Source organism: Octopus sinensis, linkage group LG14 (assembly GCF_006345805.1).
Source record: "Octopus sinensis linkage group LG14, ASM634580v1, whole genome shotgun sequence".
NCBI lineage: Eukaryota > Metazoa > Mollusca > Cephalopoda > Octopoda > Octopodidae > Octopus > Octopus sinensis.
The window spans coordinates 2,745,288-2,767,787 of NC_043010.1; the positions used below are offsets into that span (position 1 = coordinate 2,745,288).

General features: G+C 33.8%; 1 protein-coding gene across 5 annotated transcripts in view; it reads right to left on the minus strand.

Annotated features, from left to right (window-relative positions):
* The window catches only part of LOC115219527 (protocadherin beta-15), a 291,794-nt gene that overhangs the window by 498 nt on the left and 268,796 nt on the right, over positions 1–22,500 (minus strand). For 2 of the 5 annotated variants that reach the window (XM_029789706.2, XM_036509217.1), the window contains exon 3: positions 1–146. This exon is cut by the window's left edge and continues 2 nt beyond it. The exons of 1 other annotated variant lie outside the window; for it this stretch is intronic. In XM_029789706.2, coding sequence (XP_029645566.1) covers positions 1–146 — 146 coding nt within the window. Of the gene's footprint in view, positions 147–14,763; positions 15,222–22,500 lie in introns of all 5 variants that reach the window. 2 more of the 5 variants (XR_005001972.1, XR_003882311.2) reach the window with 2 other exon arrangements.

Below are 22,500 nucleotides of genomic sequence, written 5' to 3' on the forward strand. Positions count from 1 at the left end.
GATAATTCTTCATAGTGTCCATTGTTTCTTTCAAGACAATTTTGACCATTGTTAATATGAGAAAATACTGTAAGCATTTCTTTGCAATGGTCAGGTGCCATAATCACACAGTCCTCTAACTTGTTAACACCAGATGTCATTGTGGCCTGAAGATTTTTTAAAAAGAAATCAGTAAGTTAGGACAAAAACATTTCTTTAAAAAAATTTAAGATGGAAAACACTAAAAATCAAATTAATAAAATAAAGAAACAAGGAATAAAATTTCTGAACAGATTGGTGTTTTTAGATTGTAAAATCCTCTATGCTCTGTGTATACCTATGTATACATTAGTTCTTCATCGGAAGATCTTTCAGTGAAAATCAGCAGAGAATCAGTAGATCAGTTTATCTAGCTGTAGTCATTTTACATTGGCTTAAAATTTAGAACTCAGAACATCTGAATTCCTATTCTAATGAAGCTAGTGAGGATTTTGAGAGATATTTGGCTGGTTGGATGAGTAAGTAGCTATTTAGTTTCAGGTCAGCTGTTATTGAGCAAACTAATGATAATTAACGACATTTAAAACACAATCCCATCTTTAAACAGAATAAATGCTGTATACAGGTCAGTTACTTGTTTTAGATGACCCACGGTAACTTACTCTTTATCCTGCTTTTGTGCAGTCATATGGTATAAATAAAATCGTGTGATTTATATTTTTTGGTAAATCTTATGTAATGCCACCATCCTTAGTGACTAATAGCCAAGGTCATATTTTTATAAAGGTGTGCTACTTTCATGGTATTTCTGTCTTTTATATTTTCTGCACTATTCATAAAAGGATTTCACTGTACAAATACTTTTCTCACTGCTTCTATTTCACATTCTGCTTTTCTACATTGTAACAATAATTTCTTTCTTTTTTTTTATTTTATCATTGAATGACCATTCTATCATTACCAATTCAATCCTGAAAGACGGAATAAATACTTTCACTTAATATGAGACAAGTGGAGGTTACACTCTTTGTTTGGGGCCACACCACCATGGTTATAGAAATGTTGGAAATCAAGACTATGAAACACTTAGAGCTTGCAGCTAAATTAGAATCAAACAACACACATTTTCTAAGATGCGATTCAACTTCACCATATTATCTTTCCTTTTGTTATGAGAATTCTGTGAAAATAATAATTGATGGCTTCAGTAGAAAGCTGCTTGGACAAGTGCCAAGGCTTTATCAACCTAGGTCAGAATGCCTGGATGAGGTTAAATGTTGTAAGACCCCAAACACCCAGTGATTCCATTATACAACACTGACAATATGTCTACCCATTACATCTGTAGATGTAAGTTGAATTATCCAACCATCTATAGACAGACATACATCAGATCATCATCATTATCGTTTTGCATTTGTCTTCCATGCTGCTTAGTCAGTCAAAGGACTGCATCAAGCTCCAATGTCTCCTCAGGCATGTCTTTTACACCTGGATGCCCTTCCTAATGCCAATCACTTAACGAAGTGTATTGGGTGCATTTTTTCATGGCACCAGCACTAGTGAGGTCGCCAAGTAACATGCACAAGAAAGAACAAAAGAAAGAAAGAAGAAACAAACAAACAAATAAACAACAAAAGTAAGTTGGAGCACTGATGGCTGATATGAGAAGGTATTGATAGCGATAGCAGATGTGGAAGGGTGTCTAAGGATAAAGTATAACAGTCATAAGATGTAATTTAGATGAGAGTAACATAACTGGAAGAAGAAAATGGGTGGTCAGTGGAAAATAAAATAAGAAGAGATAATAGTGAGAATAAGGGATATATGTTAAAGGAAACGGTTTGAAGGTGGGGGTGGAGACAACTACTAGCACAAAGGGGGTAAAATATGTGTAGACTCTGCTGCCATATGATTACAGCAGGTGAATAATGTGGCATTGTTAGAAGAGTGATGAGTGGGGTGAGTGTTAGAAAGACGAGAGGTGAGAGATTTGGTGTAGAGGCAGGGATTATTGCATGTATATACTTGTGTGTGTGTGTGTTGCATATGTACATAATAATTTCCTGTGTATAAGACAAACGATTTCTATATATAAAAGTAACAAGGTGGCAAGCTGGCAAAAACGTTAGCATGCCAGGCGAAATGCATAGCTGTATTTCGTCTGCTGCTACGTTCTGAGTTCAAATTCCGCCGAGGTCGACTTTGCCTTTTATCCTTTTGGGATCGATAAATAAAGTACCAGTTACGCACAGGGGTCGATGTAATCAACTTAATCCATCTGTCTGTCCTTGTTTGTCCTCTCTGTGTTTAGCCCCTTGTGGGTAGTAAAGAAATATATATTTAAATGTATCAAAATATTTCCCGACATCGCATACCTAGAAAGTTCTCTAAAGGTAGTAGATAGTTTCTGTTACATAGGTAACCGAACAAGTAGTGGAAGACAATGTCTTGAAATGAAAGTATAGTTGCTAGATTAAGAACAGGATGGATAAAGTTTAGAGAGTCATTACTTTTGTTGCTGACAAAAGGTCTCTCTCTTTCTCTCACTCTCTCTCTCTCCCTCTCTCTCTCTCTCTCTCTCTCTCTCTCTCTCTCTTGCTCTCTCTTTGAGTGAAAGACAAATTGTACAATGCTTGTGTACAAACAGCAATGCTACATGGCAGAGAAACATGGACCCTGAATGCAGAGGACAGGCTATGACAAGAAAAGAATGAAGCTTGTATGCTTCTGATGGATGTACAACATCAGTGTGCATATGCTACAAAGTGGAAATGTATTGAGAGAAGAATTGTGTATAAAAGGAATCACCTGTAATTTGGTAGTGACAGAACCATGCTACAGGTTTATTATACTGCTGCTCTCCATCCTTCCTGTACTGCCACTTAAAAACTCTTTCTGGAGCCATTTGTGATCCCCTTTATATGAATATTTACCTTCACCCTTATACATTATACACATATATAAATATGCACATTAATAATACATACATACATACATACATATATATATATATATATACATATATATATATATATATATATGTATATATATGTATATACACATATATGTATATATATATACATAAATATATATATACATAATATATATATATATATACATATATATGCATATATAAGCATATATATATATATATATTTATGCACATATATATGCATACAAATGTATATACAGACAATAAGAAAATGGAGGAAAATCAACAAATAGAAGTGTATCTTTGGTGCTAAAAAGCCAAGATACACTTCTATTTGTTGTTTTCCCTCTATTTTCTTATCATCTATGTACACATTAAACTACGGTTTACCTTTTCAAATTACCTGCTGCCGTATACCTAAGGACCATACTTACTGAGGTGATTGCCAGGAGTGCCTCTGAATACTTCTACACCTTAGAGGGCTTAACACCTCTAACTTATACCTTATATGTATATATATGCATATATATATATAATATATATATATATATTATATATATATATATATATATATATATTATATATATATATATATATATTATATATATATATATATATATGTATATACACATATATGTATATATATATACATAAATATATATATATATATATTATATATATATATATACATATATATGCATATATAAGCATATATATATATATATATTTATGCACATATATATGCATACAAATGTATATACAGACAATAAGAAAATGGAGGAAAATCAACAAATAGAAGTGTATCTTTGGTGCTAAAAAGCCAAGATACACTTCTATTTGTTGTTTTCCCTCTATTTTCTTATCATCTATGTACACATTAAACTACGGTTTACCTTTTCAAATTACCTGCTGCCGTATACCTAAGGACCATACTTACTGAGGTGATTGCCAGGAGTGCCTCTGAATACTTCTACACCTTAGAGGGCTTAACACCTCTAACTTATACCTTATATGTATATATATGCTATATATATATATATATATATATATATTATATATATATATATATATATATATATATATGTATATATATGTATATATATATATATATATATATATATATATGTATGTATGTATATATATGCATATATATATATGTATGTATGTATATATATGCATATATATATATGTATGTATATGCATATATATATATACACACACATTCACCTACACACATATCACACACACACACATGCACTTATATAAACAGAAATCTTACTCTACAGCATGTATTGAATATGTCTTCCTCTTCCAAAAAGAAACATAGGAGATAAATGGAGAAAAAGCAGTGTGTGTGTGTATGTGTCTGTGAAAATATATTTTGAGAAAAGATAAAATGTATGAGTATATGTCGACAACAGATTATTTTGTCAACACATTTTTGTGTGCCAAACCAATAGTTGATGGACGCCATGCTATATTACTGATGTATAATGAAGGAAAGTAAGACATCCAGCTTTAATAGCCAGAGTGTGATCAGGTGAGCATGTACAATGTAGTCAGCATACAAGAGTGTGGCTGGAGTTGAAAAAGTCATACAAAATTTGTAGTAGAAAATTGTGCTGGTAGGTGGACTTATGTAGTTAATGCACCATAGTGTTGGTTGGTAGACAAATATATATAGTATATACTGTTAGTACACAGTGGTCATGTTGGCAGACCCCAAACTATTATTGTAATATTTAAGAAAAGAGAGAGAGATATGAATAAAAATGTTATGAGAGACAGCATCCTATACGTCTATTTATCCATTTATCTATCTATCTACACACACTCACACACATACATACATGTATATATATATGTACATATATGTACAGATCTGACTGGCCTGGTGCAACCTTCGGGCTTGCCAGACCCCAGTTGAACTGTCCAACCCATGCTAGCATGGAAAGCGGACGTTAAACGATGATGATGATGATGATATATATATATACATATATATATATATATATACATATATATATCATTGGATGTCATTGCACAGTACCAGTGTAAGAACACTATATATAACTACAGCCTAGGATTCAAAAGACCACAAATTTCCAATATCTGACCAAATCGCCTCAGAGATCTCAAAGGTGTAGATGTGGGTGTGTTCAAGCAATGAGTGGATAAATATTAATCCAACATACCAGATGAACCTACATCATGGTAAAAACTACAAAGAAGGGCAGCACTGTCTAGCTCAGAACTTCATCAGGACTGATTCAGGGGGCAGGACAAGAAAAATGGATCTAAAATAAACATGTATTAGTGCTAACGATGGTGCCCCAGTATGGCCCTGGCCTCTGGCAGAAACTGATAATAGAAAATATATAGTTGTATATATATATATACATACACACACACACACACATATGTATGTATGTATGTATGTATTGCAATCACTCTCTTTCTTCCATTACACCCTCTTCTATCAATCATTACTGAAACCTGTGACTATCCCTCAATGTCTTGCATGAAAGTGCATGCCCTTGACCTTCTTCCTTTTGTAAACTTTTTCCTACTACATTGTACCCTGGGTCCTGCCATTCACCTGATGTTGATATTTTACAAAGCGGTTGTAGGTATATATCGAGCACCTAACACTACACTTTGTATCTTGCTAAACACTGAAGAGGTGTTCAAAAGATTATATAATTTTCAGCAAACAGTTGTGTAATCCTGCTGGTTAATTTACTGAAACACATAGCTTTCACAAAGCACAAAACACCAACTACGTTTTTTGTAATTTTAACATATATATATATATATATATGTGTGTGTGTGTATATTTATTTATAGACTCATATCTGTGTGTGTGTGTATAATATACTTATACTGAGAAAGAGAGAAAGAAAGAGAAGAGTTAGTGAATGAGGGAAAACAGAGTAGGAGAGAAGGTAAATGGTAAAACTTTTAATTGCCATATTTTATATATATATATATACACACACACACATGCACACACACACATGCACGCATATATATATATATATTATATATATATATATATATATATATATAAACATATATATATACATACATAAATATACACATATAATATGTTTAAATGTGTATTGGTATAGATATGTGTCCATGTGTGTGTGCGAGTATGTGTTTTTCTTATAGGAAATGTTGAATCTAATGCTACATCATTTCAACGATAAAATAAATACAAGTTGTTTATATTTATTACTAACAAAAAATAAGTAAAAAAAAACAGTCTGAAACCATAAACAAAATAGTAGACAATAAAAGATAACAGCAATGGTGGTGATGATGATGCTGATGATGGTATGATGATGATGATGACGACGATGACGATGAAACCTTATATATATATATATACGATTGTATTGTTGAAATATATTTTTTTCATTATCAGCAATTTCCCCTTAATTACTCGAAGACAATGGTTTGGTCCTGCAGCACTCTTCTGATATAGCATTTTCAGACTGAAATTACTTCATTCACACAACAAATTCTATGTGACTGGACTTATTTTATCATCTTGTGTCTGTTATAACATTGCGACACATTGTTATTTTTTCCCTCCCAATTATATCTCTTATACACAGAAACATCACCGGTTGTTTAGAGCACTTACGTTATGTTATGGGTTTTTTTATGTGTTTATGTAATTATTTATTTGTATTTTTTTTCTCCTAAGTCTCCATTTATTGATAAAAGTTATCATACATACACACATACACACAAATGCAAACATATACCAACTCCAAGAGTACGATTTTGGCTTAGAGGAAATGTTTCTTCGTTTAGTTTTATTCTTTCTTTATATTGTTATTTTTGTTTTATTTTCACTTTTTGTTTATTTATTTTCTTTTATCAACATGGTCTTTTATAAAATAGTTTTGCCCTGGCTGGATATTTTTTAATTTCTACAAAATTACTATAGTTTATATTGCCAACAGGCTAAAATCCATTATATCAGCTAAGAAAAAGCATTTTTATCATGGTCACTTTTAATATTTCCTTTTTGCAATTATTAGAAAAAGCTGAAAGAACTTTTATCAGAATCTTTTGAAAAACAAAAAGGGAGAAAAAAATGAAAGAAAAATTCATCAATTTCAAAAACTGATGATTCTGTTAACATTTGACATTGCATGAACCTTACTTCCAAGAACTGATTTATCTCCGTTATAAATTGCTCTCAGCAATCCTCAAATTCCTTTCAAATACACAATTTCTTGCTTCATTGTACAATAGCAGACTTAGTAAATACACAAAGTATGTATGCTTAATTGGTTTTTGATGAAGAAACATGTCTCAAAATTTGAATTGTTCTTTGGTGAAAACATTTGAAATATTTATAATTCTTGATGTTACTTTCTTTCTTGTAGCAATTCTTTCATAAATTGTCTTAAAATTTTTAAAACATTATCCTGAAAAGTGCCAAGATTAAGATTTACTACATTCAACATGTGATTTCTATTATGTATTTTTGCCTCAAGTAGTAAGTCATATTACTTTTATTCATAATTGTTGTCATCATCATCATCAACATCATTAACATCCTCATTGTTAGTGTCATCATCATTTCATGTCCGCATGCTAGCTTGAGTTTGATTGTTTGACGAAATCTGATGGGTTGGAAAGCCACACATAACTTCAAAATCTTCAGTTTAGGCATAGTTCTTATGGTTTGATACCCTTCTAGTTCTTCTTAGTAAATACACAAGAAGTATATTGGGTACATTTTTTTCTTACCACCTTAACCATTATAGAGCTTGTTTTTGCAGCCTTAACCATTATAGAGCTTGTTTTTGCCCCTTGCATCTCTAAACAGTCCTTTTTTCGTTTCAGTATTGTTTCTCTTTGATTCCCCTTCCAAATATCAACTTTAACTTTGTTTCTCATCCTTTCAGAATTGGTGTAAGAGAAAGTATTAGCCATGTACTGTTAGGGGTCAATATAATTGACTAACGCCTTTGATTAATATCGCTGGCCTTGTGTCTAAATTAGAAATTATTTGAGGGTAGCAGATTGTCAGGCACAGTACCACAGGATATTTGTTTTGGCACTTAATTCTCCTAGTTCAAATCCCATAGCAGTTAAACTTTGCCCTTCATCACTCCCATAAGTAAAAATGGGTTTGCAAAGAGCCAAAATCCCTACCAAGAAAAAAGCAGAGCATTGATGACAATTTAAAATGAACCAGACCCAGGAGAGGTGCAGACAGCATAGAATTGAGAACAGAGGGAAGGGCTTACATAAGTAAGTCAAAGGTGTTGCAGCCTTAACCATTCTCTTTTTCTTTTACAGATATATTATGCCTAGAAATACATCATCATCATCATCATTTAACATCCATTTTCCATGCTGGAATGGGTTGGATGGTTTGACTGGAAACTGGTAAACTGCACCAGGGTACAATCTGATTTGGCATGATTTCTACAGCCGGATGCCCTTCCTAATACCAACCACTCCAAGAGTGTATGAATGCTTTTTACATGACAGTTACGAAACACTGACATCAGCCATGACTGCAATTTCGCTTGGCTTCACAGATCTTCTCAAGCACAGCATATTGCTAAAGGTTTTGGTCACTTGTCACCGCCTCCGTGAGATCCAATACATTATTTAACATCTCATCTCCAGTTTTTTAGAGACAGTATTCTGTAATTTGAGGATAATTTGGCAGCTATTTCTAGCAGGTCAGGAATGTGTGTAGAAGCTTCCAACTTGGTGTGAAAATGGTACAGCTCATTGGCATCATTCTTAAGAAGAATGGAGGTGAGTGAAAGTGGTGTGTAAGCAGAAAAATAGAGTACCGAAACTAAAGGGTCCTCTGGACAATGTAAACCTGGAGATATAAAATGTAAGGTTGATCTTGGATGCAATGAATCTGATCATGGGTCTGCCCAAACAGGATTGATCTGAAGATAAACAACAACAACAATACCGGAATTCCATCTAGATTACCATTGTATTTCATTTTTCTGGGAGTCGCTAAGTTATTTGGTGAAGACAACGACTAATGACAGCAAAAACAACAGCAACAATAATAATGTGCTAGGGTTTGTGTGATAACAACATCGATAGATCTGAATATCATTCAGATGTCTCGTTAAGTTTGTGTGTACATGAGCATATGTGGGTTTGTGTGTGTGTATGTATGTATTTATTAGGATGTATGTCTGTATGTCTGTAGATTGGAGGTAGGTAAGTATGTAGGTAGTTAGGTGGTTGGATGAATGGATGGACGAACAGATAAATGTGATAGACAGAAGAATATATATACATATATATATATATATATATATATATACATATATACACACATATATATATATATATATATATATATATATATATATGTATATATATATATATATATTTATGATATATTATATATATATATATATATATATATATATATATATATATATAATATATATCATAAATATATATATATATATATATATGTATATATATGGAGAGCGAGAGAGAGAGAAAGAGAGAGAGAGAGATGAACGGACACATATCGAAGACAGCAGAGAATGAAATAAATGAGAGAATGAGACAAAGTGAATGGAAAGAGAGAGAGAGAAAGAGAGAGAGAGAGAGAGAGAAGGAGAGTATGCATGTGTATGTGTGTGTAAGTGGATGAAATAAGAAAAGTTCTTAGAAAACAATTTCTTCTAATTGGATGACTGTATTTGAGAAGCACATTGGCAAAGTCTTAAAAGATGCAACAACCAATCAGGAAATGATATCTAATGGATGATGCTGGACCAAAGCCATCACAGGAAGCCTCAGAACGACATCCATCTTCAAGCAATATCCTTTGTAGATTAAGGTGTTTGACGATTGCCGTCAATTTGATGTTCCCAGAAAGTAAATGCTTGTCGTAATTTTCTTACATCCTTTTATCCACTGCCATTAGTGAATGGCACCACTAGTGTAATGGAGACGTATTTTGAGATCTCGGAGCTAGCCTTGTTAATAAGGTATCGATCTTGAGAACTGGGTACTACTCAAGCTGTTAAGGTATCACCCTGTTGAAAGTAAGAGCTACTCTGAATGTAAAGGTGTCAGTCGAAGTTAGTCTAGGTGATAAAGGATCACATTTTGAGCTCTGGGGCTGCCAATCAGGAAATGATATTGTAGATAAGATGTCAACTGGGGTTAGCCTAGTTGATAAGGTACCAAATTTTGACATCTAAAGCTACCCTAGTTGACAGGATAATCCCAGGTTTTACGAAAGCTTGGATTAGCTTAGTTGGTGTGAGAATTGAGGCAACCCTAGTTGATAAAGTATCAATTATGATAGCTATGGTAAACCTAGTTGGTAAGAAATCAAATCTTCAAACCTGGGGTCACCCTTTATTATTATTATTATTATATTATTATTATTATTATTATTATTATTATCATTATTATTATTATCATCATCATCATTCCACCAAGGTTGACTTTGCCTTTCATCCTTTCGGGGTCAATAAAGTACCAGTCATGCACTGGGATCAATGTAATCGACTCATCCCCTCCCCCCAAATTTCAGGCCTTGTGCCTCTAGTAGAAGGGATTGTTATTATTATTACATCAAGATCAACTTTGACTTTCATCCTTTCGGGTCAATAAATTTAGTACCAGTTGCATACTGGAGTTGATCTAATCAACTGGCTCCCTCCCACAAAATTTCAGACCTTCTGCCAAAAGAAATAAAGGATTATTATTATTATTATCAAGATGGCAAACTATCAGAATTATTAGCATGCTAGCCAAAATGCTTAGAGGCATTTCTTCTGGTTTCACATTATGAGTTCAAATTCCATCAAGGTCATCTTTGTCTTTTATCCTTTTGGGGTTGATAAATTAGTATCAGATCAACATTGAGTGTCAATGTAATCGACTTATCCACCAACCCCAACCAAAATTTCAGGCTTCGTCCCTATAGCATTATTATTATTATTATTATTATTATTATTATTATTATTATTATTAATTTCATGGAATTGGCAGAATGATTAATTTGGTGAGATTGGCAGAAACATTATGAGTGCCAGACAAAATGTCTAATGGAACTTCTGGTTCTTTACATCCTTTGTTCAAATGTTGCTGAGACTGATTTTTGCCTTTCATCCTTTCAGGGCCAGTAAAATAAAGAACCAGCCAAGCACTGGTGCTGTTGGTTTCAAGGAACTCCTTCTCCTCAAAACTGCTGGCTTTTTGTCTGAACTTGAAATCATTATCATTGGGTTTTTTTTATGAATATTTTTATGAATATTTTACCCTCTAAATTTATCATTGTATAACATTTTCCAACCATTTCCTTGTACGTTTTGTTCTATTACCTCAGATATATATGTTTGCATGAGAAATGATATATTTTCCATTTTTATTACCTTCTTTTTATTCTTTACGACTAGAAATATGACGCAGGTGAGACCAGAATATCGTCCTGACTTTACGGTGCATAAAGTGTGTGGAAATTAATGTTTTTATAAATGTTTGTATAACCACAGGGAAATAACTAAACCAATATACATATACGTCATGTCTTTCTCAACTGGTGTGGTGACATTTCCCAGGAAATATTGGCACAAGCAGTTTTACATCAGACTTGGAGCTGATTTTCTTTGCATTTGATATTTAACAATTTTGTTTATAACTAGCAGTATCGCCCGGCGTTGCTCGGGTTTGTAAGGGAAATAACTATATAAGCATTTTTAGAGATGTAAAGTATAATAGCCATCTCAATATGGCTAACCACAAAGGGAGGGGGGTTACTGTAGCTTTTTACGTTCTGAGATTCAATAATACATTTTTAGAGAGTTATATATACCAAAAATGCATTAAAAATGGGAAAAATTGATGGTAAATTTTTTTTTAAATCGTAGACTCATCGTAGACACGCGCTAATACCCAGAAGGGCTCGATATGAATCACGACTATAAGATACCCGGTTTTGGTTAAACTGCACCGCAAAATGTGGGAGTAGTTAGGAATCTAAATCGTAGGAGACAGACAGCACACAACCTCTCTTTTATATATAAAGATTTCACTTCTTACTCTTTTAATTCACTTTTCACCCACTTCACATCCACCGGTAGTTCTAGTAGGTTTGTAGGTATTTTAAGAATACCTCTTGGGCTGTACCCTACATAGTTATGGGTTTCCCTCTGGTGAGGAATAGCACTCATTTAGCCACCCTGCCAGGGACATGGTGAACTCAAGGTGGACTGTGAAGAGGTAACAGAAGAGCTCAACTGAGCCACAGAGCTTCTTACATTGATGCTGAGCAAAGGAATCCTAGAAGATCAACAGTCACCAATCTCTATCAAATGAGTAACTGCAATGCATCTAGAGTTGTGTAACCAGCTAATGAAAGGCTCACTATGACTCAAACTCTCAATTCAAATCTCTAATAATGGAACTGGATGGTGACGGTGTCATGGGAATCTACGAAAGCAGCATGATCGAATAAAAAAGTAGTTATACCAAATTCTCACTCCTGTATGCTGGTTCATTTTTATCAAACCCCAAAAGAATAAAAGATATGTTGACGTCAGTGGAATTTGAACTCAGAGTGCAGGAGTTGGATTACATGGCACAATGTTTAGTCTTACAGCTGAAATGTGTTTGGTAGCTATTTTGAGAGTGGAAATGTAAAGAGTGTAAATAAAATATCAACAGCTTGTAAAGCAAACCATTTTGTTTTGTCTACCCCTGGTTTTGCTTATGTAACTACAGTCTTATTTTAACACTATGAGAGTATAATAATGATAATAATAATAATAATAATAATAATAATAATAATATAATAATAATAATAATAATGGTTTCAAATTTTGCCACAAGGGCAGCCATTTTGAGGGAGGGGATATATTGATTACATTGACCCCAGTGTTTAACTGGTACTTAATTTATCGACTCCAAAAAGATGAAAGGCAAAGTCGACCTTAACAGAATTTGAACTCAGAATGTAGTGATGTGCTAAGCACTTCATCCAGTGCACTCACAATTCTGTCAGCTGACCGCCTTATCAATAATCTTACTATAATGGGCATTATGTCCGTCTGTCTGTTCCTTTGTCTGTTCCCTCTTCACAGCCAGACAGCTGGACCAATGGTCACAATATTTTTCGGGATTACAAAGACAGTCGTTAGGAAGGTTTTTTAACATTAAAAAATCAGAAAATATGGATACTGATTTTTGAATTGATAAACCACTTTTGCATTTCTATTTAAAATTCACTGACCACGAGTAACTCTGGATTTCCATCACATGGTTCATGGTCCCATCGTAGATATGAAGGGGATCACGAGGACGGTTCATAGCAAAAATAAAATGGAAAAAGTGCGTGTCAGTATATAGTGTGTGCAATTATTTGGTGGTTATTGAAGTGTGTCAGTCTCAAGCAAAATTCGAAATGGTTAATGGAAACAGCTGTCGTTTACATCTCAGTTTTGTCAATCAAAATAATCCAAGGTACCAGAACATCCAGACATTTGCAAAGAACAGTGAGAGGTAAGACTTAGTTTGATATTTCGCAACCCTAAAGATTCCGCTTGTGCATTCACAGCAAACAAGGCACAGGGCCAAACTTTAGATCATGTAGGTGTATTCTTACCCACTCTGTTGTTTACACACAGCCAGTTATACGTCACTATGAGTCCAATAATTTGAAGATTAGTGTCGACTAAACAGAAAATATTGTCTACAAAGAAGTTTTGTAATCAAATTAATATTATCGAAAGGAATATGATTCATAATTTAAATAAGGAAATTTGTGAACTTTGAATGTATAAGAGTATAAACAAGTGTAAAACAGTGTAAACAACTAAAATAAAAGTATATCTAAATAGCATTTTTTTCTTAATACTTTTTATGTAGTGGTCGAAGGAACCTCTGGCTTTTGTTAGGAGTGGTCCCCATAACCATTTATGATACAGTCGGCTGGGAGCAGGTTCAGGAGTGAATTGTCACCATGTCACTTAGTCACAAACACATGTCATATAGCTGCAATAAAATGCTGTATCACCAACAATAATGTGATTTATCTAAGTAATCTATCAAAGTAATCTATCAAAGTCCATTTACATTTACACATTTCTCAATTTACACGTTTCTCAATACATACTGCTACTATGACTTCCCTCCCTCATTTTATACCTTCATCGTAGAAGGGTAGATTTGCTAATAATATTAATAATAATAATAATAATAATAATAATAATATAATAATAATAATAATAATAATAATAATAATATAATAATAATAATTCTATGAGAATGATTGCCACTTATGTAAACATTTGTTTTTAACGTAACTTCATTTGATTTTTGTAAATGAACAGTCTGGTGTTTTTATTTTAATGGCCTATTAATATACAATAAGTTTCTTTTCCTAGGTGTCGGGGAGACACTCAGCAAGAAATGGAAACAAAATTGAAAGAGGAAAAACTAATAATAATAATAATAATAATAATAATGATAATTTCTTTATTACCATAAGGGATTGAAAAAATACAAAAATATGAGGGGTTTTAAAGAAGAAAAAGAAAATGTGTAGTGTAAAAGACATATTTGCAAATAATGAAAGGTGAGAGAGATTGTGTACAATATAGAGGGATATATTAAGATTTTCAAAGTACACACACTAATAACTCAGGTAATTCACTGCCTTCTACACACACACACACACTCTCTCTCTCTCTCTCTCTCTCTCTCTCTCTCTCTCTCTCTCTCTCTCTCTCATCAATATCCACATAGTTACACAACTTCTTGGAAATAGCTGCCAAACCTCCCTCAACAAATGGTAAAAGAAAGCCACTTACAGCATCCCCTTATCATTTCTTTTAAAGGACTTTAACTGCTCATTGTTAATAATTTGTTGGAAGGACTTCTGAAATGAACCACCACCTATGCACCAGAGATAGGAAAAACCAAGAGTTTGTCAAAATTCTAAGTATGAGCTTCCAAAAGAAAATTAACCTTGTGGGGGCACCTGTAGTTCTTTTATTGCCTTTCACCATTCAAGGAGATTCCCCAACACCACCTCCTTCAAGATTTCCATACATTGTGACTGCTGGTAATAATCCACAAAATTCCAGATATTGTATGAGTGTATCGTTTTGAATCTTGACATCAACACCAAGTTGAACCAGCAAATTATTTGGTTAAATCCTTCCCTGTTTGGGTACTTCCTTCGTCTTCAGCATTTTTAACTCTAAAATCTTTTTATTTTAAAGTTTGTTATTTTCTCTGTTCATAGTTATTATATGTGGCTGTCAAGCTGAAGTAAAAAGTATAAAAATGAAAGTAAAGCATAATTAAATAGTCTTTTACAAGTTAAAAAAATAATTTTCTATAAAACAAACCAAATTAATAATTTGTCTTTAATTTAGCTAATCTTAATTTAATGTTTCTTTTTTGGTTCATAACATTTTACTTCTTATATGTATGGATTCATAAAGCAAATGATTTATTTTTTATTCTTTCTTATATTTTATTCTTAATAATCATTGACATAGCAATATATATTGATTTTGGCTGAGGTTGCAATTACCCAACGAAAGCCAGTTGACATTGCAATTACATAGCAAATGTCATATGGTTGCACGCACCCAATGTACATATACAACAGAGAAAATAAATATTCTGGAACCAATATCAAGTGATAGTCATGAAAGAGTTGATTCAAATATATCATAAATGATATTCAATTAACCTACATTCCCCCAAAAAGCAACAAGCCCCTTGCAGTTCTTGAAGCAGCAGCAATTATTTGAATACAAAACTAAATAAGCTAACACTATTTTCAATAACAAACACATTGTTGATTTTAATTAATTGCTATGTATTTTCAGTAATTTTTTTTATGAGTCCTTAGTCCTAAGCAAGACATTATATTATATCCTGTGGGGGAGGCTCCAGCATGGCAGTTTAAGAGTTTTAAGAAGCACAGAATTACCATTTAGTTACCACTGCTCCCAGGTGCACTCTAGACATGAATAGTAGTATTTGTTAAAGTCTTCATTTATGGTCAAATTGCAGAAGTGGGTCCTCAGGCTAATGCATCCAGCTCTTATAAGAGGACTAGTCCCAAGACATGAGTTACAAAGGCTCACCAGTATTTGGTCATACCCTGAACCAATTATCTTGCCTAAGGGCTAAATAGGTCCTGTGCCTTCAGGGCAAGAGTGGGAGAGCAGTGGAATAACAGAGTGAATTGTAAATAAACAAGCAGAAGACAGTGGCAAAACTACACCTGTATCTTCCCCAAGAAAAATCACGAATCTTCAGACTTTGGTATCGAGGACCATAACTGCTATTGATATCACTGTGACTTGAAATGATACGACAACAAGAAATGAATAGCTGTGAGGTCTTTTTGTTATTTTTTGAATGGCATATGGAACTTGGTGTGGTCCCTATCCCTGCCCTTGACAATTCCTGCCAAGCCATCCTAGCCATACCAGCATGGAAAACAGATGTTAAATGTTGATGGTGACGATGATGACGATGACAATGATAATGGGTTATATGACATGTAGACACAGGTTACTTTAAAGTAATCTGATGCAAATCAATTTAATTTCAAAAAATACTAAGAAGTATTTAATTGCTTTAGCGGAATTTCTTCTGGGTTTTTATGTTTTAAGTTCAAATTCCACTTTGCCTTTCATCCTTTCAGAATCAATTAAATAGATACCAGGTGAGTACTGGGGCTCATATAATTGACACGACTCCCTTCCCTATAGCTAGCCTCATGCCAAAATTTGAACCAATTGTTTTATTCTTTTATTTGCCTCAGTCATTTGATTGCAGCCATGCTGGAGCACCACTTTGAAGGGTTTAAGCTGAACAAGTTGACTCCAGGACTTATTTTTTAAAGCCTAGTACTTACTCTAATGGTCTTTTTTGCCAGACTGCTAAGTTACAGGGATGTAAACGCACCAGCACTAGTTGTCAATCAGTGGAGGAGGATAAACTCGGAAACAAAGACGCACATATATAGATACATACATATACATATACAAAGGGCTTCTTTCTGTTTCCATCAACCAAATCCACTCACAAGGCTTTGGTCAGCTCGAGACAATAGCAGAAGAGACTTGCCCTAGGTGTCAACCAGTGAAGCTGGAACCATGTTATTGGGACGACCCCAGCTCACATATCAATCTCTCATTTTACCCAGTACAATATATAAATAAACATTACACTTAAAATTTATCCAGAAAAATTAAGTTTTTTTAAAAGCTCATATTTGCTGAAGTGACAGGGCAGACATTTGGATTTTGCCCACGACCAATAACACTTCATTTTGATGAGACTTCAGTTTCCTCCAAATTGTGAAAGCAGTCTTAGTCATTGATGATAATTCCATTCACTTATGGATGTTCTATTGGCATATTACATCATTACCAGTGCTTGACTTGTATCCTTGTTGAACTTATGCAGACTGTTGCTGAGAGTTTAATCCCAGATAAATAAATAATGTTAGCTGGAAAGGTGTAAAATAAATTGTGTTCCAACAAATTTGTAATACATTTTGTATTCATCTTGTTATGTTTAACCAATGCTTGTAAGGTTCATCAGTATATTTCACTCCTATCCAGTGCAATTCATGACAACTTGCTTGCAGCAAAGTTGTTAGCAAAGAGACCAGGTCAGTAACCTGACCAGCCACTATGCACAATAAAGGCAGTCGCTAGGAAAACAACAAAAGCAAAGTCTCAAGTGAGAGTAATATGGAATAAAATCAACTGGAAATGGAATTTGCTCTAAAGTATCATTATGTTCCTAAAATTACAATAAATATAGACCTTATTACACTCATCTGTTAGAAACTCACTCTGAGCTGATGAGAACACTGGTTAGTAAGTTAAAGAGAAATTATATATAAAATAAGGTACCAAACATGTAGGTAAATTGATGTGTTATTCTCTTGCCAAAACAGTCAGGAAATGTTTTCTTGAACCCCAAGACTCATTAGGCCAGTTACTCCTTTTCCATGTGTATAAGTGATTGAGATCATAACTACCTCTGAACAGAAAACCAGTCCATTGTAAGGTTCAAGCCCAGCAATTCTGAGGTGAAGGGGACAAGTCAATTACATCAACCCCACTAATTGACTGGTACTTCATTATATCGACCCTGAAGGGATGAAAGGCAAGATTAACCTCTGTGGGATTTGAACTCAAAAACGTAATAAGTCTGAAGAAATGCTCCGAAGTATTTTTTCCAATGTCCTAACAATTCTGCTAACTCACGAACTTCAAGAAGTCTCTTGCAGATATTAAAGATATAAAGAAAAAGCAAACCCATCTCTAAAACATTGACATGGTGGGATAAGAAGAAGTGAGAGAAAAATCAGTGGAATGAAAAATGGCTATTTTGTATGTTGGAACATTTACCAAGTGTATGAAATGAATTAATTTACTGACTGTCAATAAAAATTGAAGGAGATACTAACAATAATGTTCAGAGAGAATGCTTAAGCATATGAGCTAATAACAAGTCGACAAGATCACACTCGTATCCCACAATGGAAGTGAGAGGACAACGAAGCCAAGTAACTGAAGCTATTTCTAAAAAAGAAGTTCGTATGTTCTGGAGGGAAAATTAAAACAAGGTCTTGGATTGAAATGTGATATAGTAGAGTCCCTGATTACGGACGTAATCTGTTTTAAAGCCCCGTTTTTTAACAAAATTGTTCACTACAGGAGTAATTGAAATATGTATAAATGGGGAATCTGTTCCAAGCCAAACTCAGACTCTACATAAAGGTATAAAATGATGTCTTATTTCAACTATCCATCCGTAGCAAATACATAAAATATAGACATGCATTTGTTTGTATTTCCTTTTGTCTTGCTTCTGTCGATTTGTGGTCATGTTTGTAACAAAAAAAACAAAACAAACATAAACACAAAAAAAATTTGCAAGCTACATGCAATCCGTAAAAGGACATTAACAAACCATTTGCACATGCTCTCCAAGTTACTTATAAGTGTGCATAGTCAACTCATGGTTTTTGTCCAAATTTCTGAATGTTGGCTGAATGCAATTTTCTTCAGAAAAATTGTTTCGTATACAATTTGTTTATCTAGAACAGGGGTTCCCAACCTGGGGTCAGTGAATTAAATTCAAAATTTCATATATATATATATATATATATATATATATATGTATATATATATATATAATGGGAAGCTTTATGAAAATAAACAAAAGACGAAGGCAAGTGGAATACAAACAAACAATTGTATTAGTATGGCGCTCAGGAATATAAATAAAACAAGTCTTTTACGTTTCGAGCCTACGCTCTTCAACAGAAAGATACACAGAAAAGAAACACGGAGAGAAACAAGGAGAGAAAAAAATTGCGTGCAGAGGCTGGCGAATAAATTAGAAAAAAACCACCTTACCAATTATATATGTTTTTATTATTTTTTTGCGATTTACTTAATCATCGGTATATTATTGTTATTTTAATTTTAATATTTCTATTATATGTAATTGTCTAGATGGTGTAATTTAATTGTTCAATTTGAATTGATAAAAGGTGGTTTTTTTTAATTTTTATATTGTGTGAAATTTGATTTAGTATTTCTAAATTTAATTTTTCTCTGTAAGTAAGGATTAATATTCCCTCAAATAATTATTATATATATATATATATGGATAAGCATATTAAGAGGTGTCCGTGGGAAAACACATTTAAATAAAAAGATTGAGAACCAATGTTGGGAACCACTGTTCTAGAGTATCGTTTGTGTGTGTTCTTCCAGTAACTTCTATGTGTGAGTAACCTGCTTGTAATTCATTGACGAAGGTTTAGCTCGTTATGCGAGTAGAAAATTTTCCTCAGAAAACCGTTAGTTGTTTAATTTGTTGAGATAACCGTTCGTTTAAGGGTAACCCGTTCTAGTGTTTTAGAAAATCCGATTTGAATATTTCCCTAACATTATATGTACTATTTATGGTGATCACTCATGAAAGGTGTTAGAGAACTACAGGGTAGAAATATATCAAATATACTTGATTGTAGATTATTAGTTGAGAAAAAAAATTTGGGTGGAAAATTTTATATACTAAATATACGGGTATTGGCAGAGATGAAGCTAATAGAAATCAAAACTGTCACTAGCTGGGCTGGAACCTACCAGCCTCTGTGTTTTTTAAAATTATATGTCAAAGTGTTATGTATGAACTGTATAATGTTTGGTCTGAATTTGTTTCTCTGAAAAACCACTGAGAATTGATAATATAATTATAGGTGAACAAGCAGCTGGAAAGAAATGAATTTCAAGAGGTGTTGAGAGCAAGAACTGATCAACAAAATGATGCTATTAAAAATGTGACAAGAAAGAAAGACTCTGTTTGCCGGATTACAAAATTGTATTTAATTCTGTTCCACCACACACAGACACTAGAAGCAGAGGCCTTTCTGAAGCACTGCAAAAATAATTAATGTCATAAAGAAGCTGACCAAAGAAGTTAAACATAGAAAATGATGAGATTGTCTTCAGGAATCAGTCTTTTTATGATACTGCAGTTATATTACTTCTATACTTGGGTCCTCAAAATGTTGGCAGAGTCTTGGACGTATTGTCATGACATATGATGGGGCCCCATCCTTCTCTATATACGAACACTGCTGATTTCTTCTTTGAAATAATAATAATAGTCCTTTCTACTATAGGCACAAGGCCTGAAATTTTGTGGGGCGGTGGGGACTAGTTGATTACATTGACCCCAGTGCTCAACTGGTACTCATTTCATCATCCCCCAAAAGGATGAAAAGCAATGTCAACCTCGCAGAGTTTGAAATAATAATAATAATAATAATAATAATAAGCTCCAATATTGGACTAGTACTTTTATTTTCCAGGCTTGAAAAGACAAAATGTAAGAAGCTGGACTCAGTGGGATCTGAACTCAAAACAAAGAGCTAACATCTAGAAAGGACGAGAACATATCCAAGAATGATGATTGCTGAAAAGAGAGTAGTGTGACCAAGCGATACCGTATCAGAACAAACATGTAGCAATCGCGCCTCACTGCGATCAATAAATCACAATGTTTGCTAATCCTGCATGAGATTTGTATTGATAAGAAAACCTTTCTGCACATCAGCAATGGAGATCTTGCTCAAAACGTATCGGAACAATGCTGACATTAATAAGCAGATCAGTTTAAACGATCCAGCGGCTGTTCATTCCTTCTCTTTTCAGTTCTTTTACGATCCAGGACTATCAGTGACGTACCCCATGCACAGAATGAATAAAGTTGTGGTCAATAGAACCAACCAGATGTAACGTTCGCTATTGTAGGGGATTAGTATTAATGATATGACCAACATTATTATCATCTGTCTTCAGTGGCAGTACAATACTAACACATGCACATAGATATATACATATACATACATACATATATATATGTATATAGTTAATCCAAATATGAAAACATAAAGAGAAAACACAACACGAGGATGTGGAACAAGTATAGTATTATTGGACGCTCAGGAAAGAAGGAGGGTTTAACGTTTTGAGCAGAGCTCTTCGTCAGAAACATAGGAAAGGGAAAGATCCAAAGAAGGGAAGATGGAGAAAAAAAATCGCCAACAGTACACACGCGGTCACATTTTGAATATATATATATATAGTAGAACCTCGCAGTATGAGTGCACCATTGTATAAGTAATTTGCTGTACGAGTCAAAGGTTGTGTGTTTTTTTGTCTTGAAGTATGAGTGAGTTTCATACAAACGATCGCTAGTCAACGCTGAGCTCGCACCCGCTCTCCCAACAAGCACAGCCTCTGCTCACTCAGTTCAGTGTTTATTTCGCTGTAGCAGCATCTCTGTTGTGTTTTACCCAGTAGTTTTGTGCATATTTTGCTGTTATTTTATAATAATTAGTTGCGTTAGCCATGGATCCCAAGAACGTTAGTGCTAAGGACAGTGCTGAAAAGAAGAAAAAGCTGATAGAATTGAAGGAAATCATTGATAAACATGAGAAAGGATTGCATGTAGGGGACACAGCACATCAATACAACTGCAGGACTTTGACAATCTATATCATCCTAAAGAAAAAGGGTGAGATCAAGGCCGTTACAACAGCAAAGGGTGTCTCCAGGCTCTCTAAGCAATGCACATCTGCCCACGAAAGGATGGGAAAATTGTTTCTCCTGTGGATCAGCGAGAAGTAACTCGCAGAGGATATGATTACAGACCATCATCTGCAAGAAAGCATGAGTACTGTATGGGAATCTCCTGGAGCAGAACCCTGGAACATTGACGGAGGTGACATCAGCTGATGCATTTAAGGCCAGTCGCGGCTGGTTTGATAATTTCAAGAAGAGAACTGGAGTTCATAGCGAGTCACAGATTTATTATTTTTTTTAACTAAATAGTTTGAAACTTCGTATAGTGGTGTAATTTGTCACGCTCAACACGGTTTACATTCAACTACCCAAGTACGACAACTTTTACACGAAATGACTTCTAAAATACCTCAGTTTGCTCACAAATATTTAAATTATTATTTTTTTAACTAAATAGTT